The sequence below is a fragment of the Onychomys torridus genome, chromosome 9, assembly GCF_903995425.1.
Source record: "Onychomys torridus chromosome 9, mOncTor1.1, whole genome shotgun sequence".
Taxonomy (NCBI): Eukaryota; Metazoa; Chordata; class Mammalia; order Rodentia; family Cricetidae; genus Onychomys; species Onychomys torridus.
Genome location: NC_050451.1, coordinates 67,773,412 through 67,801,193, shown reverse-complemented (window position 1 = coordinate 67,801,193; position 27,782 = coordinate 67,773,412). Strand labels below are relative to the sequence as shown.

Below are 27,782 nucleotides of genomic sequence, written 5' to 3'. Positions count from 1 at the left end.
CTCACATATCTTATTCTGGTTTCCAACTGCTTATGTAGCTAAGGATGACTTTGAATTCCTGATTCTTCCTGCTCCACCTCCCTAGTCCTGGGGTTAGAAGCATTGCTACCATACCCTTTTTACTGTGGTGCTAGGGATAGAATTACGGGCCATTGTGCACACCAGGGAAGCTCTTACTGATTGAGCTACAACTCTGTCCCCTGTTAATGTGACACCAACTGCTTCTGATACGCTTATGATCACAGTACTCAGGATCCTGAGTTAGGAGGGGATCCATGTTGGTTGGAGCCAACCTGAGACATATAGCAAAGGTCTGTCTCAACAACAACAAGAATGAAAATACTAGACTTTTTTGATACAGGTAGCAATAATAGGAAAATTACTTGCTTGATGTTACAAGTAGAATATTTATTCATAGCTAAATGCCTCAGCTCAATCTAATGTGTAACATTCTTTTAATGGCTTATTCTGCAGATGTTTTCTGTTGGTAAATATTTTTAAATTTTTGTTACAATCACCCTCTATATCCCCAATACCTGAAATAATGTTGGGGTATAGTAGGGACTTGATACATGATTGTGGAATGAACAACTGTTGAAATTGGCCAAACTACTTTAGTGTTTAAAAGAAGATAATTTGCCTACTTCTTGAAGGTAGGGCCAGTCATATACGAAATGCTGTCTTCAGGGGTTTGGACCAAGTCTGTGTTAGGGAGAGCTTAGGAAGAATACCTGTTCTTATGATTGTAACCAGGGTGGTTAGTAAATTGTTATCTAAACCTGCATAATCTTTTCATTTATCTGTCTCTGAAGTGTTCCTTGAAGATACTTTGAATGGAAATTAGGGAAATGTCAACTGAAACATTGCTGTTATGCTTGTTTTCTGACAAGGTAGTGCTGACTTGGGGGTGTAAAATCTGGTTGCAGAATAGTTGTTTCAGAGGAGCTTTATCTCTTCAGTTATTTAACAGTTCATTTCATCAACCAAAGTTTGCTTTTGTCTCTAGGTAAAAAATTCAGAGAACTCATGGATAAGTTCCTGAGACCAAACTTCAGCAAAGGATGTCCACCCCTGTTCACTACTTTGAAATCTTTGTATTGTAATAGAGAAAAGGTAAGTTTGGTTTTTAATCAGTTTTGCTGCTATTACAGGAAAATTTCCATGGACTATGCTATGATTTAATTATTTTCTCTATTATACCAATGCTTGTCTTTTTATCTAATATACCAATACTATATATCAAATGTATATGCATATAGTATAAATGTTAACAAAGGAACTGCCATGCTATGAAGTTAATAGAAAGGCATTTTGAAAACACTGAGATATGCCAGGTGGTGATGGTGGTAGTGGCACATACCTTTAATCCCAGCAGAGGCAGGCAGATCTCTGAGTTCAAGGTCAACCTGTCTATAGTGAGAGTTCTAGGATAACCAGGACTACACAGTGAGACTGTCTCAAAAAAAAACAAAAAACAAAAAACAAAAACCCATATTTTTATATATATATATATATATATATATATATATATATATATATGAGATATACAGTTGGATGTGATAGAACATACTTGTAGTCTGTAATCCCAGCAATTGAGAGGCTGAGGCAGGAGAATTGTAATGAGTTTGAAGCCAGCTTGAGTTCACAGTGAGTTCCAGACTTTTTGTTTCTTTGTTTTTTTTCTTACATTTCGTTACCATTTTTTAGAGTAGCATGGATAGTTGAATTTGTGTAACAGTAAAATGCTATTAGATGGGGCTGGAGAGGTGGCTTAGAGGTTAAAAGCACAGTGTGCTATGATACCTTCACCTGGGGTGGGGAATACCGTTAGGTCAGTGGAGTATGAGAGACTAGTTTTAATTAATAGGTTGAGTCCTAATCGGTATAGTTTTAAGAGTTGGAGAGATAGCTCAGTCTGTATAGACCTTACTGCACAAGCATCTATGTAAAAAGTGGGTGTGTACTTGTAGTCCAGTGCTGGGGACATGGAGGTCCCTGGGGCTTTCTGGTCACCTAGACTTGCTTAAGTGACCAGACCCAGGTTTCAGTGAAAGAGCCTGTCTCAAACAACAGGGCACATGACAACATACACATGACAAGGTATCTGCATACCTTTGTGAGTAAGTCTGGTACAGAATCTACCTTTGTTCTTAAGTCTTGGTTGTAAATTTGAAAGATAGAGAATTAGAACTTAGTAGGAAAGTCAGGTGTTGTAGCTGGCACACACTTGGCAGTTGTTGCTGCTTGGGAGATAAGGCAGGGGGATCACTTCAGCTCAGGATCTGAGACTTAACTAGTGCATCATAGTGAGTCCTCTCCAGATGAAGAAGGGGGGAGGGTTAATTGAAATGAAGTTATACTTTTATTCCCAAGTATTGTTTCTTACTTATTAAGGTCTAAAATATTGCAGTCAGTCATTTTTGGTTTTTTGAGACAGGGTTTCTCTGTGTAGCTTTGTGCCTTTTCCTAGATGGTCAGCCATTTTTATAGTCAGTTTTTGAAAGGCACTGTTGGGTATTAAGATTTTCATCAAACATCTATCAGTTTATTTATGTTTGACCCTTATTTTTAAAAGTAATATTCGTGAATAATAAAATGTTGGGAATAAGGTCAGTGGTTAGAACATCTTATTGGTTCATGAAGCCATGAGGGACCCACACAAACCATGTTCACACCATAGTAGTTGTTGAGCTCCTGATAGTCTACCTCATGTTCCACTTGTGAGCGTGAACCACAGCTAATTGGGAATTCTGACTGTCATTTACTTGCTTGAGCTTGAATCACAAAGATCATAGGTCAAAGGCCATGCTTTAGGAAGTTATCTCTGCAACAGGCACAGTATTTTCCCAGGCTGAATTTTAATGAAGCTTTAATAGAGCTTTTAGTAATTAAAACATAATAGAGCCCTTTTAGTCCTAATCTAATATAACTACTTGGAAAAATATTTAAAATGAGAAGATGGTTGAACTTGGAAGATTTAAAGATTGTGAAAATTTTAAGACATTGTGTTAGTGTCCACTGTGAGAAAATTTCAGCAAAAAATAACTTTAGATCAGGAAAGGCTTATTTTGGTTCACAGTTTGGGGGTTTGGTCTGTGGTTTCTTGGCTCTGTTGTTTTGGTTCTGTGGCAGAGATGAACATCTTGGTGAGGGGAGTGTGTAGTGGAACAGACTAGATCACATCGTGGCAGGCAGAAATTGAAAAGGGAAAAGAAATGGCTGGAATATCAATATACTCTGAAAGACATGCCTTGCCATGACCTAACTTTCCTCCCACATAAGGTCCCTCCTAAAATGACTGCTGTCTCCCAGTAGTGGCATCAGTTAGGAATTAAACTAGAGTATCTGGGGCTGGAGAGATGGTTCAGAGGTTAAGAGCACTGGCTGTTCTTCCGGAGGTCTTCAGTTCAATTCCCAGCAACCACATGGTGGCTCACAACCATCTACAATGAGAGATCTGGTGCCTCTTCTTGTCTGCAGGCTGAACACTCACTGTATACATAATAAATAAATAAATATTTTTTAAAAAATTAAAAAAAAATAAACTAGAGTATCTGAGTTTGAATTTTAGCACCTACTTAAAAAGCCAGGTATGGCTGTACTTTCCCATAATCCTCTCAGTCCCACAGTCTAGCTCCATTGGTAAGCTTCCAGTTCATTGGGAGAGACCCTGCCTAAAGGTAATAAGGCAGAGAATTATAGAGGAAAATGGCAGATATCTTGTCCTGGCCCTGTACATGTGCATCTGCACACTCAGGTACATATACTGCATGAATACAACACATACCTCACATACACAATTAGCTCTCAATATATAACAGAAACGAATGATGGACATTACATTACTGATTTTCCATATTAGATATTACCTACTTGATAACAGAAATAATAAGAAATGAAATGGATTCCTATAACTGAGAAAAACTTAAATTAAAAAATATTTTTGTGTGTATAAAGTGTGAGTACAGGTGTGCACATGCCAGGACACCCTTGTGATGATCAAAGGGCAACTTTGGGGAGTTGGCTTTCTTTTCACCATGAGTTCTAGGGATTGAACTAGTCATTAAGCTTGTGAGGCAAGTTCTATCCCACTGAGCTATCTTGCCAGCCCCAAATTGTCATTTTTGATTGAAACTTAATTAGGGAGAAATTCCTTTATTTGCTTAATTACTAGATTAGAAGTAACTGTGAGATAAATTTTTAAGACTTAAGAAATATGCCTAAGGAGCTCTGTTTCTTGTGTGTGTTATGTGCATGTGTGTATGAGTGTGCAAGTGTGTTGGGAGGCCAGAAGTTGACATAGAATGTCTTTTTCAGCTGAACCTCGTGTTGGCCAATTACTGCTAGTTTCACAAGCTGGTTTGCTCCAGGGAGCTCCTCTTTCTGCCTCTCAAAGTGTTGGGATTACAGACAGCCACTGTGCCTTCCAGGCATTTACCTGGGTGCTGAGGATCCAAACTCTGGTCTGTAGTCTTGCTCAGCACATAGAGCCATCTCCTCAACCTCTGGTGTTCAGACTTTTTATTTAGATTTTGTGTGAACTTTCTCTTACCTTGATTTTATTTTTTAAAGCTGCTTTTAAGTTCTGAAACTAAGGACTATTTTATTTAGCAGTGCTTGTACTCTTATGAAGACTTATGAGTAACTTCAGTGGATGTTTTGTTGTACTTATTTTTTAGTTATTTATTTTGTTTTGGTGAACTTTCAGTGTGTAGTCCTGGAACTTACTATGTAGATCAAATTGGCCTTGGATTTACAGAGATCCTTCTTCCTCTGCTTCCTGAGTGCGAGATTAAAGGCCTGCTTCACCACACACAGCTAGTTTGTTGTGCTTTTGATTATTTAAAATTGGTCCAGAAAGTATGCTTTACTCCAGAATTGTAAAACTTATTTAAAACCTGTGTCTTGAGGGCTGGCAAGATGGCTCAGTAGGTAATGGTGATTGCTACCAAGCCTGAGTTAGATTCCTGGGATTCACATGACAGAAGAAAAGGAGACTTTTGCAGGCTTCCCTATTGCCTCCATGTGTGCTGTGATGTTCATGTCTGGGGAAGGGAGTACCAGTGTGTGGTACTAAATAAATATTTAAAAAAACTCTGTTAGCTAAAGTGTTTGCAAACTGTCAGTAGATGGCAGTGTTGGTTAATGGAAAACAAAAATAATTGCCACATACTTAAAACAATTTGAATACTAAATTTCTAACCTGAAAGAAGTTTTCAGTTGCAAATATTCTAAGAAAGATTGATAGGATGGTTATGTTACATTAAAAGGTGTCTGCTGCCTTTAATTTTGTTTTATCCATGTTCTTAAACTCTTGTGTATGTGTTAACTAGAGGGTTTGTAAACAGAGATTGTAGAGAACCAGTTTCTGATTCTATCTGGATTGTCTAAAACTGGGGGTCTTGGGGACTGGAGAGATGGCTCAGTGGTTAAGAGCATTGGCTGTTCATAGAGAAGACCTGGGTTTGGTTCCTTCAGGGGAACCAGTACCTACTTCTGGTCTCTCTGGGGACCAGGCAAGCATGTGGTGCACATACATACATGCAATCAGAGCACCCCCTCCCTTTCTTTTTTTGTTTTTAGAGATACAATTTCTCTGTGTAGCTCTGGCTGCCCTGGAATTAGCTCTGTAGATCAGATTGGCCTCAATTTCAAGAGATCCACCTGCCTCTGCTTCCTGAGTATTGGGATTAAAGGCTCAGACAAAACACTTTTACATAACATAAATATTTTTAAAAATGTACATCTCTAGGGTTCCTGGCGAGTCTTGATGATATTAATGACCTATGGATCCCACCTTCAGAACTGTTCCTTTGAAAAACAATTACATTAATTTCTAGATCATGAGTTTGTTTGCTTACTTGCTTGTCTCTCTGTATCTATCTATCTATCTATCTATCTATCTATCTACCTACCTACCTACCTACCTATCATCTCATCTATCTAATTTATCTGAGATAGGGTCTCCCTAAATAGCCCTGGCTAGTCTAGAACTCACTATATTAACAAGGCTGACCAGAAACATAGAAATTCTACCTGCTTCTGCTTTTTCAGTGCTGAAATTAAAGGCATGTGCCGCTTCACCCAGCCTCATGAGTTTACTTGATCTTAAATGTTTTTTTCTGATAAATTAATGGTGAAAATTGAGGACTGGCCTTTATTTATTTTGTTGATAGAAAAGACACATAATTATGGAGTGCAGTGTGCCTCTTCTATACATGTATACTGTATCTAGTGACCGGATAGGGTAACTAAAATCTCTGGCTTCCTAAATAAATCATCTGTCTTAGCAAATTTGGAACTCCTGTCTTGTAACTTTAGAAAACTATAAATTGTTAGGAACTGTTATTACCCCACTTTGCTGTAGAGCAGAGCCTCTTAAACTTTTCCGCTTGTGATGCTTTTTGCCTGCGTTTATTTATTTTTTCTTTGAGACAGGATTTCTCTGTGTAGTTTTGATGCCTATCCTGGATCTTGCTCTGTAGACCAGGCTGGCTTTGAACTCACCTGAGAAGTTTTTAATTATCCCCTTGGTCTATAAGTATATGAAATAAGTATGTAGATCAAACATTTACTGATAATAAAACACTTCTTTGGTCTATATATAGTTATATCACTTATTAAATATGAGGGTGTAGTTGCATACTAATGGTGGATGTGCTTATCTGTTTTTATCCAAAGGATTAAATCTTGACTATACATTTGGTTCTTCAGGACATAGGGCACATTTAGTTCCTTTAAACTAAACTTGATTTTTATGCTTGTGATGTGTGTGAGTCTGCACATGCCATGGCAAGCATGTGGAGGTTGGAGGATAACTTCAGTGTTTGTCCTTGCCAGGATTCTACCTTGTTTGAGTGTCTTGTCTTTGCTGTTGACTGCATATACCATGCTAGTTGGCCAATGAGATTCTGGGGTACTTCTGTCTGTCTCCCATCTCCTTATAGGACTGAGATTATAGGCACATGCAACTCTGCCCAGCTTTTATGTGAGTTCTAGAGGTTAAAACTTGGGTTCTTGGCCTGAAGAGATGGCTCAGAGGTTAAAAGCACTGGCTATTCTTTAAGAGGGCCTGAGTTCAATTCCCAGCAACAAGATAGTGGCTCACAACCATTGATAATGAGATCTGATGCCCTCTTCTGGCGTGTGGGCATACACACAGGCAGAATACTGTATACATAATAAAATAAATCTTTAAAAAAAAATACTTGGGTTCTCCTGCTTGAGTGGCAAGGGGTTTACCCACTGAATGATCTCCCTAGCTTACCTTCCCCCATTTCTCACAGTTGATTGATACTTTGGTTTTATATTTGCCAATGCTTAGAATATTGCTTCCTAAAAATATATGGGGAAAAGTGACAGAAGCATATTTATGACTTTTCAGAAATTGTTAGAAATTTTATCCTAATCCCAAGCCAGAATACATTGAATTACCCTCCTCCCCTGGAGTTGAGGACTGAACCCAGGGGCCTTGTGCTTGCTAGACAAGTGCTCTACTACTGAGCTAAATCCCCAACTCCTGAATTATTTCTTAAAGATTATTTACTTACTGGTTTTTGTTTTGTTTTTTTTCTTTCAAGACAGGGTCCCTCTATGTAGCCCTGTCTGTCCTGGAACTTACTCTGTAGACTAGGCTGGCCTCGAACTCACAGAAATCTGCCTGCCTCTGCTTCCTAGGTACTGGGATTAAAGGTGTATGCCACTACCGCCTGCATAAGATTATTTATTTTTATGTATATGGATATTTTGCCTGAATGTATTACCTGTGAACCATGAGCTACCTGACACTGATGCTAGGAACTCAACTCAGGTCTTTTGGAAGAGCAGCCAGTGCTCTTAACTCCTGAGCCATCTCTCCCACCTCCACTGAATGATTATTTTAATGAAACCCATGTCAGTAACTTACACAGAAATTAAAAAAAATATATTCTAATAGAATCCAAAGACATACTAATTTGATACTTAGAGTCTGAAGAACAATGGTAGGAAAAATGGTTAAATGGCTTTTTGCAATTAATTCATAGTGTTGCTTAAGAGCAAAAAACTGTGGGTGTAGGAATACTATAATTCGTTGTGTAGTTGTCTTGAATCTAAGCCACAGTGTGTTAGGTAGCGTTTGTTGCCATGAGTAGTGTAGTGACAAGTGCAGTACAAAGTGTGCTTGTTACATGCCACCAGAGACACGTGGTGGTCACTGTGTGTCTTATTTTGAACTATTTCTTGGTCACTGCACATTCAGCAACCTTTATATATTACCAGACATTTGCAGTCTTCCATATTTGTGAGCCCTGAGCCTGCAGCACATGGTTTAAGAAGTGCTAGAGCAGTAGACTACTCTTCTTGTCTGTTTTGGTAACTGCTACACTTTCCTGTCTGTTTTTGGTACCTGTTACATCAACCTTCTGTCCTCTCACCCTTCTGGGCCTCCAGTGACAATTAATTGTATGCTCATGAAGTCAGCTTTTTAGATTCCATATCAGAGAAACCCATCTTGTTTTCTAAAACATGAACTCACTATGTAGCCCATGCTGGTCTCAAACTTACCACCCTCCTGAGTGCCTACATTAGGCTTGTACACCCCATCCTAGCATCAAAATCTCTTTAAAATAGTGATTCAGTAGGACATGTGCTACTTGCTTGTAATCCCAGCAGTTGGAAGGTTGGCTTGACTTTGAGGCCAGCATGGCCAGCTCCAGGCCAGCCAGCCCTCTATACTTAGACTCTGTTTTAAAAGCAAACCAATCAGTTATTTAAACTACTGTTTTAAACTAAATTAAACATTGTTTGTCTTTAGAGAACCATTTCAGCCACATTCTGCTAATAGCACATTTTCATTGAGTATGTTTGACTGTTTTTTGTTTGTTTTTATTTCATTTTATTTTATTTATGTGTCTGGGTGTTTTATTTGCATGCATGTATTTGTACTATGTGTGTGCAGTACTCTCAGAGGCCAGAAAAAGGGAACCAGATTCCCTGGAATTAGAGTCACAGACAGTTGTGGACCACCAGGTGGGTGCTGGGGATTGAACTGCTGAAAGAGTAGCCAGCGCTCTTAACCACTGAGCCATCTTTCCAACCCCAACTATGTTTTCGTGACGTCATTGTGTGTAAATCTTTTTGTTACACGTTTTCTACTCTTAGATAGTTCCCCCTAGTTTCCCCATTGCCTTTCCCCATCTCATCTGTAAAAGATGTATGCTTTTCGGTTGTGTATCTGGGCATGGGTGTGTGCATGTGAGCGCAGATGCCCTAGCTGTCAGAGGCATCAGATCCCTTGGTGCTAGAATTAAAGACAGTTGTGACATGGGTGCTGGGAAACAAACAGGTCCTCAGGAAGAGTAGTAAGTGCTCTTAATCACTGAACCATCTGTCTAGCCCAGCCTGTCATTTTTATTAAGTCACTAATGAGACTTAAAAAATGAATTGTGATGTGGTATGCAGCAACATATCAAAAATATGTAAATTGTATAAGCCTGAGAAGTCTACCACTGAGCTAAATCCCCAACCCCATCTTTTTTCTATTAAGTGGAATGCATATAGAGGTTTCTTTCATAGCCATGTCTACCAAAATGTGCACTGGTAGGAAATGTGTAAATAGTACACATAAAAGAGGCTTGGGGAAAGAAAATACATTAATTGTTCTGAAAAATCAGATGATTTTTTTTTTTTTTTTTTGGTTTTTCAAGACAGGGTTTCTCTGTGTAGCTTTGCACCTTTCCAGGAACTCGCTTTGGAGACCAGGCTGGCCTCGAACTCACAGAGATCTGCCTGCCTCTGCCTCCCGAGTGCTGGGATTAAAGGCGTGTGCCACCACCGCCCAGCCGGAATCTTTTAAAAGTTCCAGTTTTCATAAAATAGTAACAGTAAACGGTGTTTAAGAACTTGTTTTAGCAGTATTTAGATGAGGGAATGAGGAAGGAAGACCTCTAATTGTATTAAGCACAGATTCTCCTTTCTGCTCTTTACCAGAGTCATTGACAGTAGTAAGCAAGATATAGCCATTTAACATTTTTGTCTGTGTGTGTCATGTTTGTACATGTTCCTGTGTGTGTGTACACCTATGTATGCAGGGGTATATGCATGTGTGTACATGAGTAGGTGGAGGTCAGAGGTTAATATCAGGTGTTTTCCTCAGTTATTCTCCATTTTATGTTTTGAGATAAGGACTCTAGCTGAACCTGGAGCTACTTGATTTGGCTAGGCTGCTAGCCAGTGTGTGAGTTCAGTGACCCTCCTATCTCCACCCCATCAGCCCATGGTTACAGATACAAGCTATGCTGCTAGTGCCAGCTTTTATGTGAGTGCTGGGTTTGAACTCCGGTCTTCATGTTTGTGTGACAAGCCCTTGACTGACTGAACTGTCATTTTTAATATGTATCTTTAAAACTTTGAATCATTTCACTTAACTTTTTTGTAAGGAGCGACATTTTTAAAAGTCTAAATATATTGTAGTTTATAGTTTTACAGAACAAAAACAGGGAAGCAAAAGACAATAGCTGTTGATGAATTATAGAAATGTGGTAATTTGTCCTTTAGAATTGTCAGGATTCTGGGATTGGGGATCTAGCTCCCTCGTAGAGTGCTTTGAAGACCCTGGGTTCACTGTGAAGGCCCAAGGTGGGTTTGAGCCTCATCTTTGGTGCTGGGGGAGGAGATTACCAAAACAGACTGAAAAAGCACAGTCTTGTGGAGAGGAGAAGTCATTGAGTCCTAAAACCATATAAACACAGTAGTACATTTGTTTTTCCTCAGTCCTCTAAAATGCTCAGATTGGGAGTGGGAGAAATAGTATTTTGATATCTCATCTATGATTTTTGAAATGTATTGTTGTAGGGCTGGAGAGATGGTTTAGTGGTTGAGAGCACTTGCTGTTCTTTCTAAGGATCTGAGTTTGGTTCCCAGCATACACGTCAAAGAGCTCAAAAAGCACATCTAATTCCGGTTTCGGGCATTGGGCACCCTCTTTTGGCCTTCACAAGCCCCTGCATACAAATTGCATATAAACAGACTGACACATGCATCAATAAAAATAAGAAATAAATTGTTGTTCCGATCAAATTAGTCCACAAATAAAAATACCTTCAGTGAAGCATTTTTAAATTAAAAAATATGTTTCTTTAACAGGTTTCAATAATCCAGGAACTTGTTACTAATTATGAAGCTTCTCTTAAAATGAATGGCTTTTTTAGCCCTTGTGGTAAGTTTAAACTAGACTAAATTGGAATTTTATTGCTAATTTAAATTTAATTTTAATCACAGAAATACTAGTTTACATTTATTATGTGTGTGCTACATAAATGACTGCTTATTGGTTTTTGGATTTTCAGTATTTTCAGTATTTAATTTAAAATTTCTGTAATCTTTTTGACTTGAGAGTTAGCCTTATTTATCAAGGGAAACAGATTTGAGAGGTTGAATGGCTTGCCCAGGATCGAGTATTTAAATTAGAACCTTGTTTCCTGAATCCCTAAATTTTCTATTTTTTCATTCTTGAATTAATTTTCAATTTCGTCTGTTTGGCCCTTTAATTCTCTGTGGGGACATGTATAAACGAAGACAATTTAGAAAATCCTGTGGGATGTTTCAGGTATGGAGACAGTCTCTTTAGGTCCCTTATGTGTCTCTTCTGTGTCATTGCTCTTGGAGTGTGGAGTTTTTGGGTTTTACGTTTTGGGAAAATAGTATGTGTGTGAATGTTTTGCCTGCATTTGTGTCTGTCCACTACTTGCATGCATGATTCCCCATGGACCAGAAGAGGGCATTAGATCCCTGGGAACTGGAGTTACAGACAATTGTGAGCTGCCATGTGACATTAGGACTTGAACCCAGGTCCTCTGGAAGAGCAGCAAGTGCTCTAAACTTCTGAGCTATCTCTCCAGCCTCCAGTCCACCCTGTTGGAGTATTTTAAAGCAAATTTCAAATATTTTACCTGTAAAGACCTTAGTATGCATCTTTAAGACACACAAAAGCACCTTTGTATCTAATACCTGTCTACATATTTCTCAACCACTGTCCAAAATTTTTGTTTAATTGGTTTATTTTAATCTAAATCTAGTTAAAGCCCATGCTTTACATTTGAAGGGTTTTGTGGTCTTTTAATATGCAGTGATCTCTCTTCCTTTAAGAAATGCCTTTTGTGGAAAGCTCCCTTGTTTTGTGGACTTTCCCTACTGTGGACTCACTGACTGCATTCTCTTGGGATCGCGTGTGCTTGTCACCGGCCTTCCTCTTTCACGTGACATTGGTAGTGAGATAATAGATTTGAGCGTTGTTTGAATGCCTCCCGGGTGGTGCTTTGTGCTTGAGGTGCTCTGGTTCTCCGTCTGATGCTGGCATTGACCAGGGTCTCTTAGCAGGCTCATGTGCCTGTGAAAGAGTTCCTCCGGTGACATCTCCTAGAGTCCTTATTTCATTCTTGCTCCCCATCTATTAGCTGGGCAGAGAAGGTTATAGGTTGAACCCAGGGCCTCATGCGTGCTAGACAAGTGTTATGCCACTGACTCAAAACTCTAGTTCTGGAATTATTTTAAAGAACCTTCCTTCATATGCTTTGGCCTCCTGAATTAGATAGCGTATGCAAAAGATAAATGTTTGATTCTTTGCCCTTACTTGCATTCTCCTAGTTACTTTTCTGATGCCATGACAAACACTGTGACCAATCAACAGACATTTAATGTGGGTTCATGGTTCCAGAGGGCTAGAATCCTGATCAGCATGACAGAGAGCATGGCAGCAGGCAGGCGACAAGCATGGTGCTGGAGCAGTAGCTGAAAGCTTATGCCTAGATCCACAAGCCTTAGGCAGAGAGAGCTAACTGGGAATGGCATGGACTCTGAAGCCTTAAAGCCAGATTCCTGTGTCACAGCACCTCTAACAAGGCCACACCTAATCCTTTCCCAGTAGTTTCATCAACTGGGGACCAAGCATTCAAATATATGAGTCTGTAAGGGGCCATTCTTATTCAGACCACCCCAGCTTTCTAATTTATGCTTCAGTGTGTTTGCATTATTGTCTTCTTGATTATTTAGTTGGCTACATATACTAGGAGATCTTCTGTTGATGTAATGCAGGTAATTCACTCTGTCTCACTATAGACATGTCTGACATTCTGTAGTCCATTTTGATAGCTTCTTTAGTATAGGATTGGAAGCAGAATAGAATTCAGATAATGTGTATATATGGCTGCTTTTGTTAGCTGACTTTGGGCTGTGTACCCTAATCTTAGATTTGTGGTATATCGGGGATATTGTTGTCTCATCAGGGTATATTCTTTGAGTCATATCCTTCTTGCTTTGATGATGCTCTGGCTGTATTAAAGTGTATAATATGCTAATTGAGACAGTTACACACTCCTACAGTAACCCTTGAGAACTTGGAACTTAATTTCTCTGCTTCTGTTGTCTTAGTTGATAGAAGCATATATTTTGCACATGTGGGCAATGCATAATGTGGCAGTTTTTGCTTCTGCTGAAGTTTTACAATGATAGGTAGGTAATCTCTTTTCCAAGTTACTTTATTTTTCTTGTTCACTGCACATTGCTTTCATCTTGAGAACACATAGAGTTAGACAGATTGTTCTTCTCTAGCGCTGTTTATTTGGAGGTAGTTTGAGATTAGAAGCCTGTTGAACTAAGATTTTATTTCTCAGTGTTGCTGTTACATTTGAACTTGATGCCATAGAGTCATGCCCCTTTCTGTTAGATTGGTCATTTTTGCTGAGCTTTTGCTCTTAATACTAATAGTTGATTTCATTCTGAATTAAGGAGCTAAAGCATGTAGATTTGTTTTAATTAGCATTCTTATAACAATGTTATATTTGTTTGATTGCAGAGAATGGGGAAAAGGAACCTCCAACAACTCTCCTCTGGGTCCAGTATTTCCTGGCACAGCACTTTGATAAACTTGGACAGTATTTGCTGGCTTTGGAGTGTGTTAATGCTGGGATTGCTAGCACTCCCACTCTAGTAGAATTATTCTACATAAAAGCAAAAATATACAAGGTAAAATCGTAATCCTGATTTTTGAGTGGTTTGAATTGAATCATTTTTTAAAAGGCTTGAAGTAGAGTAACTCCTAAGATTCTCTGATAATTTTTTCTATGTTCTAAAATCCTAAAGAATGGATTTAGATCAGTGGTAGAGCGTTTGCCTAGCAAGCACAAGGCCCTGGGTTCGATCCTCAGCTCCAAAAAAAAAAAAAAAAGAATTCTTTATTGTGTAACAATGTTAGTCCTTTGGTTCAGTTCAGTAAGTGGAATCATAGTTGTCTAGTTTTCTAGGTAAACTGACAAGATCATGTCAATTTTCTAACCTGTTTTTATTTATATTTCTTTCCCATTTCTATGGCACCCATTTTCTCTTGCTCATAAACGGATTTCCCTAATACCTTTTCTCCTACAGCATATAGGTAATCTCAAAGAAGCTGCAAAATGGATGGATGAAGCACAGTCTTTGGACACAGCTGATAGATTCATCAATTCCAAATGTGCAAAATACATGCTCCGAGCAAATATGATAAAAGAAGCAGAGGAAATGTGCTCCAAGTTCACAAGGGTAGGCAATAGCATGTAGAAGTTTGTAATTGTCTGAATTAGTAAAATGGAAGTTCTATGATGGTTTGTTAAGTTTGCCATTGAAATTCATAAGAATTCCTTTTAAAAAAAACATCCCGTTTAGTCTACATTCCAAATATGTTTTCTTACTGTGGTGTTGCACATGCATGGGGGTGTGCATACCTGCCATGTGAATGCAAGCACCCAGGCAGTCCAGAAGAGGGTGTTAGATCTCCTGGAGCTAGAGTTAAAGGTGGTTGTGAGCTGCTCAGTGTGCTAGCTGGCCTCTGAACTCTGGTCCTTTGGAAGAGCTAGCTAGCTACAAGTGCTTTTATCCAAACTTCAGTTTGTGCTGAGTGTGGTAATGTGCACCTCTAATCTCAGCATGGAGGAGGCAGAAGCAAGTCGATCTCTGTGAGTTCAAGGCCAGACTGGTCTACATAGCGAGATCAGCTAGTCAAGGTTGCATAATGAGACCCTGTCTTAAAATAAATAAACTTAAAAAATTTACTTTGTATCCCAAATTTGTTTCCTTTATAATTGATGATTTCTCTTTAATTCTCTATTAAATCCTCTTACTTCAGAATTGTTCAGAGTTCTTTCTGTGTATTTTCTGTGACATTTCAGAATTTAAGTTATCAAAAATTGTTTGGTTAAATACTTGTCCTATATTTTCTTCCTTATTCATCTTTTCTGTAATAGTGTCCTAATAGACATGATACTTGGTTTTGATTAAAAGTACAGGTTCATAGAACAGAACAGAAGGCCTACAAATTGATTCAAATATATTTGGAAACTTAGTATGTGGCCAGAAGTACTTTTAAAATTAAAGATAAAATTGCTGAGGCAGGCACTTACGTTGAAAAATTCAATGGCATCCCTACCTTGCATTGCGCACACACCAGTTCAGAGGACCAAAGAGCTAAATATAGACGGCAAATCAGATACTTGAAGGAATGCCACAGGAGCCTGTAAGTTCCAGAAGCGCTTTAAGCTTGGAGGGGAGCATTTCTTCAATACTAAAGGAGCAGAGCGGTATATTTTAAAAATGAGTATGTGTGTGTGTGTGTGTGTGTGTGTGTGTGTGTGTGTGTGTGTCTGTCTGTGTGTGTGTGTGTGTGTGTGTGTGTGTGTGTAATTTTTAGGTGGTTTTGTTTTGTTTGTTTTTTCTTTAGGCAGAGTTTCTCTGTGCAGCCCTGGCTGTCCTGGAACTCGCTCTGTAAACCAGACTGGCCTCAAACTCATAGAGATCTATCGGCTTCTGCCTCCCAAGTGCTGGGATTAAAGGTGTGTACTACCACCGCCTGGCCTTTTTAGGTTTTCTACCTCTTGATATTTCTGTGTTATTGATACGCTGTTTTCATAACTTTCTCTACATCTGTCTTTAGTACTTTAAACAGCTTTCTCATTTGTTTTAATTATTTATTTTTATTTCATGTGCATTAGTGTTTTGCTTGCATGTATATCTGTGTGAGGGTTTTAGAATTACTGGAACTGGAGTTACAGACAGTTGTGAGCTGCCATGTGGTGCTGGGAATTGAATCCAGGACCTCTGGAAGAACAGCCAGTGCTCTTACCGCTGAGCCATCTCTCCAGCCCCCTTTTTTGATTATTTATTTAGCTCTTTCAGACAGTAGCCAAGGCTGGCCCTAAACTTATTTTGTAGGGAGAATAATCTTGAACTTCTGATCCTCCTGTCTACTTTCTGAGTGTTAGAACTACAGTTTTATCCCACCATGCCCAGTTTTCTGTGGTACTGTGCATTGAACCCAGGGCTTCACTCATGGTAGGCAAACACTCTGCCAAATGAGCTACAGCATACTCAGCTCTATTAATTAAAAATTTTACTGACATATAGCAGGAGTGCATGCATATTAGTGGGATTCAGTGTGTTATTTACATGAACATGTATAACATGAACTGACCAAATTCAGTCATCCTAGAAGTGTTTAAGATGAAGTGTGAATAACAGTGATATATTTGACTATGTTTATTTAAGTATATGTGTAGCAAAATAGTCGTAATCAGAGTGAGAGAGAATTAGAGAATGTAGCTACCCTGTGATGATGACAGAAATTTTGTCAAGAACATGGTGGCTGGAGAGAGGACTAGTAGTATTGTTTATGTTCACATAGGACATACTCAGGTTTCTGATGGTTTACAAAAAAGTCATTGAAGCTTAGAAGAGGATACCTGGACCGTCTTTGGTCACACTGACCAGTACCATGGTTCAGCGTCCTTTCCACTACAACACAGCTGTCAAGTCTCTTAGAAGAGACTACAGCAGAGAGTCATACAAATCCTTGGGTTCTAGGTTAAAAAGTGCTAACGAGGAGGTAAAGGTAGGGCTAGAAGTACCGTCGAAAATGAGTCTGTAAGATTTAAGTTAAGTGTTAGTCCAGTGATTTAAACATAGATAATTAGTATGTCTCTTCAAAGGGCCCAGGAGAATAAAGTGAATGAGTGAAATGCTCACATTTACAGATTGTTTACAGCTTTGAATTATAGAGGGCTGCTGGGTGGCAGTGGCACATGCCTTTAATCCCAGTACTCAAGAGGTAGAGGCAGGAGGATCTCTGTGAGTTCGAGGCCAACCTGGTCTATAGACTGAGTTTCAGGACAGAGAAACTCTGTCTGGAAAAACCAAAAAAAAAAAAAAAAAGGAATTATAAAGGGTTACAAATCTTTGTTTAGTAGTTCTTTATGGTGAGATTTTTGAGATAAAGTAACATATAGTTTTTGTGAAGACACGGTCATCAGAAAATGGAAAATATACATAACTATAAAGGAGAAATAAGGTAAGTCTTTTTTTTTTTTTTAAATCTGGAGATTCTTTTTAGACTTTTCTTTTTGAGATAGGCTCTTTCTGTGTAAGCTCACACTAGCCTTTTACACTTGACATCTTCTTGCCTTCACCTCCTGAGCTTGGGAATTTTTAGACTTAATAAATTCCAAGAATTGAAATGATAGTAGAAAGTGGTCTTAAAAATGATCAAACACTGAAAATATTTTTATAAATACGCCTTTCCCATCTTTTCTGAAATCACATAAAATTGTTTAAAATAAATCTGTTTCAATGGATGACAAATATCCAGTGCCTTACATTGGAGCTAATATCTTACACATTCCTCTTATCTTTAAGTGCGAACTAACAAATACTTGTAACAAATCCAGGGATCTTTTTCTTTCCTTCCTTCCTTCCTTCCTTTCCTTCCTTCCTTCCTTCCTTCCTTCCCTCCCTCCCTCCCTCCCTCCCTCCCTCCCTCCCTCCGCCCCTCCCCCCTCCCCTTTCTCTCCCTTTCTCTTTCTTCAATGTCTGGCTATGTACTTCAGGCTGGTTTTGAACTCAAATCTGCCTCAGTCTCCCAGGTGCTGGGATTATAGGCATGCGCCACTGTGTTCAGTGTTACTTGGTTTTCATAGCACGTGACACAGAGAGCCAGTGAAGGGAAAGACTTGTTAGGAAACAGCAGATGTTCTTAAAAGCTCAGATGTGTGAACATAGAAAGTGACGGTGTATAGCCTAACCTGCCGGAGGGAGATTGAGAAACTGAAAACGTGAGAAGTACCACAACAGTACTGGATCTTTATAACAGTGACCTTGAATCAGCAAGGAAATGTTAACTAGTAGAAAGAAAAAGAAAGTGAAAAGAAGATAGGCAATATTCACAGGACTGTTGTGTATTTTGGTTGGTTGGTTGGTTGGTTGGTATTTTTGAGAGAGGGTTTCTCTGTGTAGTTTTGGAGCCTGTCCTGGAGCTCACTCTGTATAGACCAGGCTGGCCTTGAACTCACAGAGATCCGCCTGGCTCTGCCTCCCGAGTGCTGGGATTAAAGGTGTGTGCCACCACCGCCCGACAGGCGCTGACTTAAGTTAAACCTTGTAGTTTAAAGCACTAAGGAGGGCTGTGGAGAAGGCTCGGTGGCGAAAGTGCCTGCTGCTAGGACCTACATTAGATCTTAAGACTCAGAAAGTGAAGGAAAGCTTTGGCTCCCACAAGTTGTCCCCTGCCCTCAAAATGTGCTGTTCCATCTGTGCATATACATACACAAACATACAACATCAATTAATAAAATAATTTAAAACATCACACGCCTTAATGTATTTGCTGATTGCTAATTATTCTCATCATAATACTGGTGGGAATAGTTGGAAAGGTGACTTTTTCCTATTGCTGTTTGAACCTGAGGCTTTTAATTGTACTTTTAAAACAATGTGAACTGGGGGATCTGTTTTATTGCTTGCTGCCTTATATTTATGCAAGTTTCCATTTCAGGAAGGAGCATCTGCTGTGGAAAATCTAAATGAAATGCAGTGTATGTGGTTTGAGACAGAATGCATTTTGGCCTATCAGCGCCTTGGGAGATACGGGGATGCCTTGAAAAAATGCCATGAAGTGGAAAGGGTGAGTTGTTAGGATGTGGATTCTAGTTTCTTCTGTAAGTGACAAGAAAAGCAGGTACATATCTACACTGGATCATCTGCCTCTTCTAACTTTGACAGCTTCATTTGAAAACAATTCTTTGTATTTAGTATTGTGAGCAATGTGCAATGAATGATTACTTTTTTGATACTTGACATGTTTATGTATTTTTTCTGAAGAGTAAACGAAAACAATTTAGTAAAAACAGTGTGTGGTATAATTGATATACATTCACAATTTCTCTTCCCTCATCTGGCCATTTAATTTTCATTAGCAGCCTAGGACGACACACAGCTGGTGGCAACATTTTCCCCCTTTAACATCAGGATCTGGTCCACAGTCAGCCTCTCTCCAGTTGGTCTTCCCAGGATGTTTGTTCTCACATTTGATACCCTGTGCATCAGCTGGCCAATTTGCAGGCTTAGTTCATTACTTGCATTTAGAATTATGTGTGTGATGTGCCTCAGCGAGGGCACTTTTCTTTTCCTTTGTGTGAATTTTTGTTTTCCTGTTCTTTGTCATCTCTGAAGCACTCTTCTTCTACATGGACCACAGGAGGAAAGGAGCCGCAAATGCACCCCTGAGGCAGTCCTCAGCAGCCCTCAGTTGTGGGGCACTCGGCACCACTCTTCCCCTGCTGACGCAGTCTAAAACCACAGGCGTCGTAGTCAGGTGAGCCTGATGTCTGCACCATGGCAGTCACTTTGGCCTTCTTCCCATGCGAAACTTGTGAGGTTACCCCAAGGAGAGCTCTGTCTTAGGGGGTGGCTTTTGATGGGACCTGGAACTAGGGTTATACCAGAACCTCTGTAGAAATCACCGAAGTTTGCTTTGTTTGGTTTTTGTTTCCTCAGTCCTTGAAAGTTGTATTTCTAGGGGAAAGACTTCTCATTTTCTCTTTGAGAATTCTAACCCTCTTGGATTATATGTTAAATATCCAAACATTGTAGTTTAAATCAGGCTTGTATTTCTGTGGTGAAATTGTAGAGCAGAGTTGGGACCGGAGGTGCAGGCCTGAAACCCCAGAACTCAGGATCACAAGTTTGAGGCTAGCCTGAATTGCAAGTGATATTGAAGGTCAACCTAGGTGACATAATGAGACCCTGTCACAACAAAAAAGGGATAGGAGATAGGTTGGTGAATACATGTGCTTTTGTACGAGCCTAGTAACTTGGCTTCAGATCCCTGGAATCCAAAACAGCCTGGACATGGTGGTGTGTGTCTGTAATCCCGAGACTCCTATGGTGAGTCAGGAGGTAGAGATGAGGGAGAGGCAGGAAAATCCCCTGGAACTTGGGGACTAGCTAGATTGGAGTACACAAACTGCAAGGGAAACCCTTATAAAACAAGGTGATGGGCTAGAGAGATGGTTCAGCAGTTAGGAGCACTTGCTCTTGCAGAGGATGGGAGGTTTGATTCCCAGCACCCACATGGTGGTTTATAACCACCCTTAACTCCAGTTCCAGGATATCTGATAACATCTTCTGATCTTCATGGACAACACATATGCACATGGTGTACAAACATACATGCAGGCAAAACACTCATACATATTAAATAAATAAATGGAAAAGAACCAGCAAACAAAATGAAGTGGAAGGTGAGAACTAATACCCAAGTTTTCCCTCTGACCTCCATGTATGTGTCATAGTACACATATGCCATCCCATACACATGTGAACACAAACCTTACACAGAAATAAAGAACAAAAGCTCACAGAAAAAAGTACTGGATGTCAGTAGCTTATCTTGGTGTTCACTAGTGTCTGCCACTTAAAGGCATCCTGCTGGTTAAGGAAAGACATTCCATGTACTCTGTTGTCATGAGAGGTAAAACTCTTTTTAAAGCATTTGCACATTAGTACTTTCAGCAAGGATGCAGGTAGAAACCTACTCATTTCCGTGTTGAAGTTTAATTCGAATGTTCGTAGGATTGTTACAGTTGGAACCTCGCGGGCTCAGGTCCCATTCTTCTGAATGTTGATGCCTGCTTTGCAGTGTTTTCTAAATTGCCAGACTGTGATAAGTAAATCTTTCGTTAGTGTGTATCATTAAGTTTATAGTGACTTTGGCTGAGTAGTGTGAATGAAATTCTTAGTAGCAGGTAAACTACTTCTAGTTCAGAAATGATTTAATTGGGAAAAAAAAATCTTTGAAGGAAAGGGTTGCATTGACTACCAGAGATTAAAATGTGGAAATTATCACTCTCACTGGGCTGCTGTGGTGCACGCCTTTAATCCTAGCACTCAGGAGGCAGAGCCAGGCGAGTCTCTGTGAGTTCGAGGCCAGCTTGGTCTACAGCGCGAGATCCAGGACAGGCACCAAAACTACACAGAGAAACCCTGTCTCGAAAAACCGAAAAAACAAAAGAAAAAAAGAAAAGAAAAGAAAAGAAAAAGAAATCACCACTCTCTGGTCATATGGCCTAATTATATTTATTAAAAAATCTTTGATCAGTGTTTGCTATTGGCATTTAACTCTATGAAAAATCTGAAAAATAAGAAGAGAGCTACTTCTCATGCCACTTACAATGACATATTTATACTAGAAATAAAAGCTTAACTCATGAATAATATGCATATTTTACACATATGTAGAAATGTGTTTAGTATAAATACATTAAATAATGACTAATTTCTAACAAAATTAATAAATCCAAAGAAAATGCTTAATGTTATTGGAAAGATTTGAGTATAAACTTCAGGCTTAGGAACTGGGGAGACAGCTTAGTGGTTAAAGAACTTGTGCACACATGAGATTCTGAGCTCAAATCTCCAGCACTGATTTAAAAACAAAACAACAACAACAACAATAAAAAAACAAACCACAAACAAGCATAGAAGCATACATCTGAGGGGATGAGACAGACAGACCACTGGAGTCTAGCTAAGCAGTCTAGCCGAAAGAGTGAGCTCCAGGTTCAGTAAGAGACCTTGTCTCAAAAAGAAAAAAAAGCAGTTGAGGAAGACCTCCTGCTTCAACCGCTGGTCTCTACCTGAGCCCACCCAGGATACTCACACAGAGTTTGTCCTGGGGAGGCGGCCTGTTCAGTAAAAGCACTTGCCTGGCAAGCTTGAGGACCCACCTGAGTTTGGATCCTCAGAACCCATGTAAAAAGCAAGGTAGAATGGTGTACTTCTGTAATCCCAGCAGTGACATAGGATGCAGAGACAGATGGATCCTTGGAAGCTACTGGGCCAGGTACCTGGTCAACATGGCAAATTTCTGGCCAGTGGGAAACCCTGTGTCAAACAAAAGTCAAAGGCACCTGAGAACGGACATCTCAGGTTGTTCTCTGACCTACACGCACGCACGCGCCATATTCTCCTGCACCTACAAGAATGCCCACATACACAGATGTGCACACAAAAAATACAAAATTCAAAGATTTTTTTTGAGACAGGGTCTCACTATGCAATATCCTGACTTTCCTGGATCTCTTTGTGGACCAGGTTTGCCTCAAACTCGTAGAAATCCGACAACTTCTGCCACTTGAATGCTGAGGTTAAAGGCGTGCACCACCACATCCAGCTTTCAGAGATGACTTATTAACTACTTAACACAAGTTACTTTATGCCTGGCTGCTTATATTTTAATAAGGAAATAAATACCTATCACAAATAAAATTTTGCATTTTATTTTTTAAATAGAAATAAAGCTAAGAAACAAATTTAAGGAGCAAGTCTTCCTGCTTTTAAGATTTCAGTCAAGAACTTTCATTGACAGCAGTTTCAGCATTCATGTTCTGCTGTGGTTTCTTAGAAATAAGATTTGAAATTGTAGCATTCTGGAATGTCCACAGTACCTTTTCTGTCTCCATTTTGGCCCTCTAAGTGGATTTTAAGATTATCATTAAAGGTCATGTGGCCTAGTCCAATCTGATGCTTAAGTTTTATTAAACAAAACAGCTGTCTTCAAAGTACTAACTATAAGCTTGTATTCATAACAATATTCTAAATTATTTATCTTTTTTAAAATACTGACCTGGATTTCTTTTTAGTGTGCTGGTTTATATTTGGGTCAGGGTAATACACACTGCATTTCTAACTATATATAATCTAGGATTATTGAAACCTGTTGCATCCTTTCTTAGTTGTCACATGCTTTATGACAGAGCCTTTAGAGAGGAAAAGTTGATCTAGTCACCATTTTCAAGAGTAGGCTTTTTTCCTCCTCTGTGTATGATAAGTTCTTAGGATTCAGAGACTTGACAAACAGGAAAGTGGCCAGAAGAGAGGGCCTCATGGAATTCCAGAAGAAAGTCATACGGTAAAGCTCTGATGGGTTTTCTTAATTCTTTGCCAGCTAGTCTTAATTCAAGCCCAAGTTTTGTTTGTTTTTGTTTTGTTGAGAGAGTTCATGGTCAAGCTTAATTTTGTTGACCATCTACCAGCAGTATCTGCTAGGCAGGAGAGAAAGGGTTTAAGGATATTTGTTTAGTTGCTTGTGTAGTATTCTGCAATGCCCTGCTTTTTCTGATTTCATCCAGCCTTTTTTTTTTAAACTACCAAGAGCTATATGGAGTAAGTGAACACTAGGTTTGACTTTGGTTGAGTGGTTCCAATATGCAGTGTGTTCACTGGAAAAACAGACGACTTCTGGTAAACTGGGCTAAGCTGGTCACCCAGTTTATAGAAGACATCAACTGGAGAGAGGCAGCCTGTGGGCTGTTACTGATGGAGGTGGATTAAGTTTTTGTGGTTCCAGATGACTTGTGAAATGTGACTTAAAATCCGTGTCTACTGATATTTCTAGGAATACCTTTTGAAGCTTGTCATCTCCTTTTTATGTGTTTTCATCTTATTGTGTGTTCTATGACTTAGCTTTCTATTTCCTTTAGCCAGCCGTGTTGAATTTTAATGTATTACTCTTATGTAAGCTTGTTTTACATTAAGGAAAAGCACTGGCAACTTTATAAAATATGTTAGCCTTTTATTTTTAAAAATAAATCAAATTAATGTTGTTACTAATTTATCTCATTGGAAAAATTCAATTTTCAAATGTCATTAAAACATGATTTTCTAATAACTATGAACTAATATGAAATGTTTATTTTTTCTGTTTCTTGTCTCCATGTTATACTTTTATTCTTGAAATTCCTCTCTTAAACTCTTGGGTATTTAGTGTGATTCTGGATATATAACATGTTTCTAATTACTAAGATGACTAAAACTATCAAGTGGTCAGGGACAGTTGCTAATGCATCCTCTGCACAGTGAGTTGCTAGACCACCCTGAGAACTCTTTTCCCTGAGGGAATATGGAGTACTTTATTTTTTTGTGTATGAGTTCGGAGAAACCAAAGTGGAATGGGGAAGCAGAGGTATAAATATATGTCATGGAGAAAATTAAATTATAAAATTGTTTTATGTAGATCAAAGGTGAATTGTATTGTTTTCATGAAAGGAACTAGTACATAACTTTTTGGGGGTGGGGATCTAAGTCCTTTGGAAATTAGATGAAAGCATTGAGCTTGCTTGTTAGGAAGACCTTATGACTTAAGATTTTAAAAATGTATGGAATGTGGGTATGTTAATGGGAGCTTCTTCACTAGGGAAAAGTCATGTTGTCTTTGTGTAGTACTTTTCTAAGAAGAATAAACTTTAAAATGTGTTGCTTGAACAATCGCATTAAGAATCTGGCTATGTAGATGTATTCCTAGTTTAGATGAAATCACTAAGGCACTAAGAAATAAAAGACTTACTCACATACCCTATTAATAAGCTCTTTACCTCACGTGGGTGGGTTCTGTGCTGTGCTAGACTGCAGTGGGAAGCATGCTACGGACAGCAAGGCTTGTCAGATTTGGAAACATTTAGTGTGAGCCTGTGTGACGTCAGTTTCAAAGTTGTTTAGCACTGCCTTGTTGGTTTTTATGGTGTACTACAGAGGACAACTACATTGACATGTACTAATCTCCAGGTTTAAAAGATGACCTGATACTTGCCTTATCAGCATAGAGTAGCATCAAAGAATAGGAGATGAGGAAATAGGGTAGGTTATAGAAGACCCCTTTAAGTTGAGCTCAGGTGTGTTCAGAATATCACAGCCGTAAAAAAGACATTTTAAGTTGAATGCAGAGAACTTGATGCCTTTTGTATTGTTGACATTGGAAAGGGCAACCAAGTACAACTGTGACTGTATTGTTTTGGGGCTTTTTGTAATTTTCTTTTAAAATAAAATTATTATTGATATAAATGTAAGGGATAATCTTGTGGTTTTGTTTTTAAGCATTTTTTTGAGATAACCGATGATCAATTTGACTTCCATACCTACTGCATGAGAAAGATGACCCTCCGTGCTTATGTTGACCTCTTGAGATTAGAAGATACTCTCAGAAGACACACCTTTTATTTCAAGGCTGCTAGATCAGCAATTGAAATATATTTGAGATTACATGATAACCCTTTAACCAGTGAAAGCAAGCAACAAGACGTAAATTCAGGTAATGAAAAGATTTAAAAAGAATACTAAATTTCAAAATATTACCACATACTGCATAGGAAAATGTGTCAAATGACTAAGGAGATAAAAATGTTAGCTGGATGGTGGTGGTGCACACCTTTAATCCTAGCTCTCAGGAGGCAGAGGCAGGCAGATCTTTAAGTCTGAAGCTAGCCTGGTCTATAGAGCGAATTTCAGGACAGCTAGGGCTACATAGAGAAACCTTGTCTAGAAAAAAAAAAATGGTTAACTCAGTTATACACTATATACTATATCAAATTGTCTTGACTCACCCCATGTTTGTACAACTAAAATAACAGTAAAAGAGTATGTGATCGAATGGAAGTGAAGACAGTATTGGTTCATTGACACATTAGGAAAAAGGGAGACCAAATAAAGTCAGGGGCTGGTGTTCTATAACAGATACATCTCGGTCAGCCAGTGAGATGACTTGTATGCCTTCTGCTACCCCTCACTCTCACTGCCTAGCTGCCCTCAAATTCTTGATGTTTCTGCCTCAGTCTCCTCAGTGGAGCTACAGGTATATACTACAGCATCCAGCAGTCTTTCTCGGTTTTGTTTTCAGTAACATCAGTTAAGAAAGAACATATTTTTGGTTGTGAGCCTAGCCTTTAACGGCTGAGCCATCTCTCTAGCTAGTGGTGGCACATGCCTTTAATCCCAGCACTCAGGAGTCAGGCAGGTGGATCTGTGAGTTTGAGGCCAGCCTGGTCTCCAAAGCGAGTTCCAGGAAAGGCACAAAGTTACACAGAGAAACCCTATCTCGAAAAACCAAAACAAAACAAAAAACCAAAAACAAACAAACAAACAAAAAAACCAAAAAGGAAAAAGAAAGAACATAAATGAATGTCTATGGGCTATTTTCTTCCTTTAAATGGTAATTGAAGAAAAGCTTTTGAGGCCAGTACAATGGCTCAGGAGATAAAATTTTCACCACACAAACCTCATGATCTGAGTTTAATCCCTGGAACCCATGTAAAGGTGGAAGGAGAGAACTGATTCTATAAGGCTAACCTCTGACCTTCATACCTGCGCTAGGACATGCACCCCCTTCCAGTCTTAACCTCTCTACCTCCCCTGCCACAATCATATATTAAAAATGTTTTTGTTTTGTTTTGTTTCTCTGTGTTGCCCTAGCTATCCTGGAACTCACTCTGTAGACCAGGCTGGCCTCAAATTCACAGAGATCCACCTGCCTCTGTCTCTTGAGTGCTGGGAGTAAAGGCATGTTACCTCCCCCTCCCCAATAATAAATGTTTTTTAATTAAAAGTTAGAAAGCTTTGAGTGGCCAGGCGGTAGTGGCGCACACCTTTAATCCCAGCACTCAGGAGGCAGAGCCAAGCAGATCTCTGTGAGTTCGAGGCCAGCCTGGTCTACAGAGCGAGATGGACAGGCACCAAAACTATGCAGAGAAACCTTGTCTCGAAAAACCAAAAAGAGAGAGAGAGAGAGAGAGAGAGAGAGAGAGAGAGAGAGAGAGAGAGAGAGAGAAGCTTTGAGTACCTCAGGAAAAATATTTTTACAGCTTGTGGTATTTGCTTTCCTGAAAGTGAGAATACCTCTTACATTTCAGTCACTGGACTGACTGCCATTGTCAGAATAGAGGCCCAGTATGGAGTAGCTAGGAAGTATAGGTTTTGTTCCATACATCCTCTCATCCTTGAAACAGTTGGTACTTGTTCTGCAACTTGAAACTAAGGAGGATAAAGTGATTTTCTTGTTATTTATTGTATGGGAGACTGTGTATCGTGTTGTGATAAACTGTCCTGGGAAAAGCAGCTTATGGAGAAAGGGTTCATTTTGTCTGACAACTCCAGGTCAGGGTTCATCATAGCAGGGGAGTCAAGGCTGCAGGAACTTGGAGCAGATGGCCAGAGCCACAGTCAGGAGCAGAGAGAATGTATTCATGCACATTGCTCAGCTCTTTCTGCTTTGTAACATAGTGCGGGACCCAAACCAGGAAGTGGCACTGCTCTTCCCACATCAGTTAATGTAGCCAAGACAGTTTCCCACAGATATGCCCACAGGCCAACCTCATCTAGATAGTCCCTTGGTGAGACTCTTCCCAGGTGACTCTAGATTTTGTCAAGTTGACAGAGGCAGAATTATCACAGAGGCAGGGCTGAGTTGGAATTCGTTTTAGTTATTAATGCAACCAGCATTTAATGGCTGCCTTTTGTGTGCCATGTTTGGCTAGTCACATGGAATATACTTTCTAAAACCTTTTACATAGTTACCCTACCCCCTCCCCAAAAGAAAAATGTATTAATAGTATATATTTTAGAAAAGACGAAACATGGAAAATGACGGTGGCACGTTTTACACATTTGAATCTTTATAG

General features: G+C 39.2%; 1 protein-coding gene across 6 annotated transcripts in view; it reads left to right on the top strand.

Annotated features, from left to right (window-relative positions):
- Positions 1-27,782, top strand: part of Naa16 (N-alpha-acetyltransferase 16, NatA auxiliary subunit) — a 61,814-nt gene that overhangs the window by 24,951 nt on the left and 9,081 nt on the right. For 4 of the 6 annotated variants that reach the window (XM_036199361.1, XM_036199362.1, XM_036199363.1 and 1 more), the window contains 6 exons: positions 1,007-1,113; positions 11,125-11,197; positions 13,832-14,001; positions 14,401-14,553; positions 18,830-18,958; positions 25,207-25,420. In XM_036199361.1, coding sequence (XP_036055254.1) covers positions 1,007-1,113; positions 11,125-11,197; positions 13,832-14,001; positions 14,401-14,553; positions 18,830-18,958; positions 25,207-25,420 — 846 coding nt within the window. Of the gene's footprint in view, positions 1-1,006; positions 1,114-11,124; positions 11,198-13,831; positions 14,002-14,400; positions 14,554-18,829; positions 18,959-19,506; positions 19,649-25,206; positions 25,421-27,782 lie in introns of those variants that run through there. The other 2 variants (XR_004945909.1, XM_036199366.1) reach the window with 2 other exon arrangements.